General features: G+C 38.4%; 1 protein-coding gene across 1 annotated transcript in view; it reads left to right on the plus strand.

The window, feature by feature from the left end:
- Positions 1-7,714, plus strand: part of LOC106878080 (uncharacterized) — a 161,693-nt gene that overhangs the window by 98,958 nt on the left and 55,021 nt on the right. Inside the window, exons 24-25 of the mRNA XM_052976903.1 lie at positions 4,036-4,569; positions 6,980-7,157. Coding sequence (XP_052832863.1) covers positions 4,036-4,569; positions 6,980-7,157 — 712 coding nt within the window. The remainder of the gene's footprint in view (positions 1-4,035; positions 4,570-6,979; positions 7,158-7,714) is intronic.

The following is a 7,714-nucleotide window of genomic DNA, read 5'->3' on the forward strand; positions in this document are numbered from 1 at the left end:
ATTTGGACCCAGAATGTAAAGATGGACGAATTTCTGCAAACTATTTTGCACTACGTGGTAACCATTCTGCAAGTTTGCTGCCTTAAAACTTATTATTATTATTAGTAGTAGTAGTAGTAGTAGTAGTAGTTGTATTACTATTATTATTATTATTAAGGCACTGAGCTGGCAGAAACATTAGCATGCTGGGCGAAATGCTCTGCGGTATTTCATCTATCTTTACATTTTGAGTTCAGATTCCGCCTAGGTCAGCTTTGCCTTTCGTCCTTTCGGGGTCGATAAAATAAGTACCAGTTGAACACTGGAGTCGATGTAATCGACTCATCCCCACCTCCCCCAAGTTGCCCTTGTGGCAAAAACTTGAAATAATTATTTGGTTTGACTCAGGTTTGGTCTTATTCCTTGTCAGATTTGTGTGGGTAGCAGGTTCCTACCTGTAACCTTAGATAACCTTAGGTATCCACAAGTTTTCAGCAGACTTTCAAGTGCTTAGAATCCTCCTGACAATCCTTGTTGTCCCTAAGAAACAAACTTTCTGTAGGAGCTCTACCAGGTATTCTGTTTCAATCTCCTTCAGCCATTTGTCTATATCTTAGCTTACCGCTCCCAATGTATCAATTATTATAGGCACAACCTTTACTCCAAAAATTCTTCCTATTTCAAATTTTAAAGGAGTATATTTTTCTTCTTTTTCTTTTTTGTTCTCTTTATTTTCAATCCTGGTATCAAACTGACACGATGGGTCAATTAGTGAGCGGCTTCACTTTTCCTTATTTATAATCATGATGTCTGGTCTATTATTTTCTAACTTCTTCTCTGTTTGAATAGGAGAGATCAACAAAATCTTACATTTCTCCAACTCCAGTACTCTTTCAATTCGATGATTGTACCATGTGTTTCTAGCTTCAAATCTCCATTTCTGGTACAGTTTCCAGTGTAAAACTTTAACAACCTGGTTCTGCCTCCATTTCTTATACTCTTCCTGTGCTGTTATTATTTCTCTTTATCACAGGTTTTGTTGAAACTCCTGGAGTCTTGCATGCATAGCAGGCTTGCTACCTGCAGCCTACGGTACCATGCTATCTGTTCTTTTCAGCTACCCACTACTTTCCCAATTATTCTGGCCGTTCCAAGGAGGCAAACCTTTTGTAACAGTTCTACTGGGCATTCTATTCCAATTTCCTTTATATTCCCCTTAATGCCTTCTGGTACTGTTCCCAGGGACCCAACAATAATTGGTGAGCTTCACCTTCTTCGTTTTCCATAGCCAGGTTATTTCGTACTTAAGAGGGTTGTATTTATCTATCTTTTCACCTTTCTTCTTGACTATTCGTGGGTCAAAGGGGCATGCAACATCTACTATATAGTTTATATGGTGCACTTTGTCTGCCACCACAAGGTCCGGTCTGTTATGATCTGTTTGGATTGGGAAATCTGAGGATTTTGCAAATCTCCAACTCTGCCACTCTCTGCGGTTTGTGCTCATACCATGTCTTGCCTCACTCTAGTCCCTACTTTTCACAGTGGAGACACTTGCTCTTTCCTAATGTTGATCCTCTAGTTTGTGGCCAAAGCTTGACCTTGTGCTGCCAGTATAGTGCTTTCAATCTCTTTTTTTAGGGTTCTTTTCTTCAGCCAATCCCACCTATCTTATCTAGCAACTTCTGTTGTGGCCCCTTGGAATTGATTGTGTCGTCCCTTCTTGCATGATTCTTCTTCATGTCCTTTTTTGCACTTCTTCCTTTTTCTTTTCCTTTTTTTCTTCTACTCTCAATACTCCCTCCTTCCTAACTGACACTAGCAAGGTCTCCTTATTCTGGGCTAGGTATCTCATTAAGCTCTCGGCTTCAATAAGCACACAGTCTTCCACACTTATCATTCTTTCTCCATTTGCTCTCTTCATGTGTAGCCAACCAGTGTCTGCACGTGGATGATTCATGCATCATTAGGAGTTTTCTTTACTTCCTCTCCATCTTCTTTAGCTCCTCCTCTCTCCACTTCAGGACTCCAGCGCCATACCGGACTACTGCAACTGTATGCGAGTTTATTGTCAAAATATTATTATTATTATTGTTATTGCTGTTGTTGTTGTTATTTATTTTATCAGTCTTGTTTACATGCAAAACTCTCACAACTACACACACACACACATTTTTTGTTTTGTCCTGTCCTGTCCATAATGTTTTTCTTCATTTAAATTCTCGTGGTTAATAATGAAACCATTATTATTATTATTGCCTTTGCACAGCTTCTAATGCTGGAGATGTACTACGGTGTCAACTGTTCACTACCAGTGAACTAAGGTAACACCTCTTATTTTTCAAGCACCATCCAGAATATTCGAGTGGCTCCAAGCAGTGTTGTTGTTTGCAAGTCTGCCACCCTTATTGCAACCCCTATTTGTTCCATGTACTTCTCAAGATTTTTACTCACTGTTCCCAGGGCTGCCACAATTATTGGTACTACTACCACCTTTTTCAGCGACCACATCTGCTTAACCTCCCAAGCTAACCTGTCATATCTATCGACTTTTCTTTCTTTCTTATCGCATATTATTATTGTTATTTGTATTACTTTCTAAGGCTGCAAGCTGGCAGAATCATTAGCCTGCTGGACTTAGCGGTATTTCAACCGTTGCTACATTCTGAATTCAAATTCTGCTAAGCTTCACTTTATTTTTCATCCATCCAGGGCCGATGAAAGAATTACCAGTCAAGTACTGGGCTCAATAAGATCATAGTGGTGGTGGTGGTGGTGGTGGTGGTAGTAGTGGTGGTGATAGTAGTGGTGGTGGTGGTGGTGGGTGACGGTACTAATGATGGTGATAGTAATAGAGGTAGTGGTGGTGGTGGTGGTGATAGTGGTGGTGGTGATAGCAGTGGTGGCTGCAGCGTTAGTAGTGGTGGTGGTGGTGGTGATTCAAGTGTTTTGTTTTAAGTGTAGACAAGTATAACAATTGAAATCAATCTGTTTGGGATAGGTCCATGACCATAGTGGTGGTGGTGGTAGTGGCACTCATGATGGTGGTAATGACATTGTTTGTGACATTGATGATGATGGTGATGACGATGATGATGGTGAAAAGGAGGTGGATGGTGGGGATGTTGTTGCTGTTTCCCACAGTATATCTTATCATTGTTGATATAATAATAATAATAATTATTATTATTATTATTGTTATTATTATTATTGAGTGAGAGAGCTGTGCATGCCATTAAAGTGACACTGGGGTAAAATATATGAAGCCCATTATACCCATCATGACTACCCGTCTGATGAGGGTACACTAGGCACATACATCACAACCATATGTGCGTGACATGGTGGTCTCATATCAAGATAAACAGCGCATGGACTTGCAGGTGGGGTCGAGTATCCCATCCCGCTCAAAAGGTCCCTGAATATAGGTTGTTTAAGGCTGTTGAGCGAAACACCCATGTTTCCAGAGATGAATAAACCAAATCCCAAAGAATTCCTCTTAACACATTTTTTTTGCTGTCAAGTTTCAAAAAATCATTAAAATCTAAACTTCTGCAGAACCAAACTCATTTATAAACTTTATTTTATAGACCTTACAGTAATAATAATGGTAGGTTCACTTTACTCTTCATCCTTTCAGAGTCAATGAAATAAGTACCAGTTGAGAACTGAGGGTTGATGTAATCAACCAGACCTCATTCCTCCAAAATTTCAGGCCTTGTGCCTATAGTAGCTTCTTCCCAAATCATATAGACTCATAAGGTGAATTTCCAGGTTTCTGTGGTGTATATTCCCTCCTGGATGGGATGCCAGTCTGTCACAGGATTACTCATTTTTGCAGCAGAGTGGACTGAGGCCATCTGAAACAAAGGGTTTTACTCAAGAACACAACAGATTACCCAGTCCAGGAATTGAAACCACAATCCTACAATCATGAGTCCACCTGGTCTTATAGTAGAAAGGATTATTGTCTTTATTGTTGTTGTTGTTTTCAATATCTTAACACTTACCTGTTCTTTCTCTTTCTGATGTAATTTTTTCTTCTTTTTTTTTCAGCTAACTGGGATGGTTTCCAAGACAAGGAAAGCGGAATCTGGAGTTACACCTGGGCTGTAGGCAAAACTGTCTGTGACAGCGACATCGTCCCCTTCTCTGAACCAATGACCAACACGGGCAGTGTTGACCGCCTTCAAAAATCTGGTTTTGCCAGCAATCTCCAGCTAACCGACGGACCCTACTACATCACAGTGCAGGCCCTCAACAACGTGGTTCTGGGTGGGGCCATGGTCACCACGGTATGCCACTCGCAAGCTCTCACTGTCGACACATCACCACCCAAATTCCACAGTGTCGAGAGTTTCACCTTTGACCAAGACTTTGACACACTGACCATTTACTACAGTGCTAAAGATGACTTGTCCCTGATAGCCAAGGTGGACTTTGGTCTTGGTAAGACCAAACATGACTCAATGGTTCGTGCCTATTCTACTTATCCTAGTGAACTCAATGGGCAGCAGAAAATCGTTATCGAAAATTTGGCCCTCACCGCTGGGACAACAGCCTGGATTAGACTGAGGGTTTATAACAATGGTGAGTTTCAAAATGGTTAACAGCCATATTATTTTGTCATTTGGGTTCAAATGTACAAAGCCTGATATACCCCTCATGACTACCCGTCTGATGAGGGTACAACAAGCACGAGCATCGCAACCATATGTGCATGACATGATGAACTCATATCAAGATAAACAGCGCATGACCTCGCAGGTGGGATCCAGTTATAATTTCCTTCAAGTTGAGTAGCCCACCCTACTCAAAAGCTCCCTGAATATGGTTTGTTTAAAGATGGTGTATGAAATACCCATATTTCCAGAGATGAACCTCAAAGAATCCCTTTGATCAGAAGCCACAAGAGCCAATGCCTGATACTGCACAAGGGCACTATTATTATTATTATTATTATTATTATTATTATTATTATTATTATTATTATCATTACTACTACTACTACTACTATTATTATTATTATTATTATTATTATTCAGTAGGCTTATTTTTATCACATGCTTTCATTGCAGTACCAAGTGCAGCTCTATGTACCTTGAGTATATGCTGTGGTTTGTTGTGATGCTCTTATTTTTACTGTATTGAAAGTGTTTTGTGTAGGATGTGTGCAGTGCCCAGTAGTGCAATTTTCTGTATGTTATATATATTTGTTAGTCCTGGTATTTTTGTTATGTATTTGTCTGAATATTTTTTTATCATACCTAATGCACCCACTATGATAGGAATTGGTTCTGTTTTACTAGGCTCCACATTCGAGTTACCTCTATTTCCAGGTCTTTGTGTTTTGAAAGTTTCTCCATTTCTTTAAGAGAAATATTATCATCTGTTGGTATTGATACATCAATTAGAAAACATTTTATTTCTTGATGATCTCTGACAACTATATCTGGCCTATTGGCTTTAATTTCTCTATCTGTGTGTATTGGCATATCCCAGAGTATGGTTGCTTTCTCATTTTCTGTGACCTTTTCTGGCGTGTGTTTATACCATCTTTTTTCTGTTATTATTCCATAGTGTTAGCATAGCTTCCAGTGTATGTAGGTCCCAACTCTGTCGTGTCTGTGAATATATTCCTTCTTAGCCAGGACTGAGCAGCCAGAGACAATATGATTTATTGTTTCTTCTCCATCTCCACATAGTCTACAATTACTTGTATTTCGTTTCATTACATGCTTTTGGTAATTTCTGGTGGGGAGGCTTTGGTCTTGTGCTGCAATTAAAAATCCTTCAGTCTCTGCTTCGAGTCCTGAGCTTCTCAGCCATTGTTGGGATTTTGCTTTGTCTATTTCTTTTCTGTTTAGCTTAACCCAGTATTTGCCATGAAGAGGCTTTTCTTGCCATCGTTTTATCATGATCCATTGTTGTTCCAGTTTTAGTTGAGATTTCAGTTGTTATACAGCTTTTGTTGTTTCTTCTTTTTCTTCATAGTTTTTAGGTACTATGACTTCTTTTTTATATTTGTCAATTTCCTTTAAGACTGAAAACAATTTTTTGTTTTGTTCATGTTTTGTGGCTTTTTTGTATTAGTCTTCCTTGTTTCTGAAGTGGGTATTTCTGTAGTCCTATGGTGGTTATTCTGTGTTAGTTTTCTAGCTGTATAAGGCCTCTACCACCTTTGATATGTTGTATATATAACCTTTCTATGTCAGATTTTGGGTGGTGCATCCTAAATCCTATCATTATTTTTCATGTTTTCCTGTCTATTTTGATTAGTTCATTTAGAGTCCAGTTAAGAATATTGTAGCTGTAACTTATAACTGGAACGACTAGAGTCTTGATACCTATTATCTTGTTTTTCGCATTGAGCTGTTTCCAGTATTAATCTAACTTGTCTATAGTATCCTTTTCTTCTCTTCTCTCTCATTTGTGTGTGTTGTATCATATTTAGTTCATTGATTCCTAAGTATTTGAGTCTGACGTTGGTCTAATTCTCTTATTTCATTTGCTTTATCTATTATTATTATAATTTTTATTATTATTATTATTATTATTATTATTATTATTATTATTATTATTATTAAGGCAGTAATCTGGCAGAATTATTAGCATGCTGGACTAAATGCTTAGCGATATGTTGTCTGTTGCTACATTCTGAGCTCAAATTGCGCCGAGATTGACTTTGCCATTCGTCCTTTCGGGGTCAATAGATTAAGTACCAGTCAAGTACTGAGATTGATGTAATTGATTGTTCCCCTCCCCACAAAAATCCAGGTCTTGTGCCTTTAGTAGAAAGAATCATTATAATTATTATTGTTGTTGTTATAATTATTATTATTATCTATTTTTAACTTTTTTACGTTCTGAGTTCATGTACTTTCAAGATCAACTTTACCTTTCACCCTTCCTGGGGATTGATAAAATAAAGTACCCCCTTCCCTCCAAACTACTGAGGTTATGCATAAATTAAAAAATTTCATTTAATTATTTATTGCAGTTGGCCTGTATACTGCTGGTCATGGAGACGTCCCACTGCTCAAAGACGACACACCTCCTAATGCCGGGGTGGTGTATGATGGCAAAGACATTGAAAAGGACGCTGGATTTCAGTCAGACAGATCTGTGATTTGTGCCCACTGGGACCTGTTTACGGATGAAGAAACAGGAATTGGCAGGTGTGATTATTTCTACAGATATCCCTATTGCACTATTGTTGTTGGGAATTGGTGCAATTTGAACACTCGAATATATATATACATATAGTATATATATATGTATATACATATATGCCTACATACCTACATATATACATGTGTGCATGTATGCATGTAAGTATGTATGGATATATATGCATGTATGTTTGTATGTATGTATATACACATAAGTGATATAAGTGTATATGGTGGTTGTCTACTCCTTAAACAGAGTTTGACCACCTCCTGCACCTACACCTTAGCCCTTTCATGGCGTCTGATGTGGCTTTTTAAACCAGACAGTGTTTTGAAAAAACACCCACACAGATTGCACCTCTGATTTGCACTACCAATACCTGCAAGTAAGTTCTGCTCATTGTGGATCCTAACATGTCTTTTAAGACCCCCATTGGATTTGCAAACCCTCTGGCACACACCACATTCAAACGTGTGCACAGACATATAATCAGAATAGCTGGATGAGGTTTGTTTTCCATGGGTTCACATAAGTGTATATACATACATGCATACATATATAC

Source organism: Octopus bimaculoides, chromosome 26 (genome assembly GCF_001194135.2).
Source record: "Octopus bimaculoides isolate UCB-OBI-ISO-001 chromosome 26, ASM119413v2, whole genome shotgun sequence".
In the NCBI taxonomy this organism is placed as follows: Eukaryota; Metazoa; Mollusca; class Cephalopoda; order Octopoda; family Octopodidae; genus Octopus; species Octopus bimaculoides.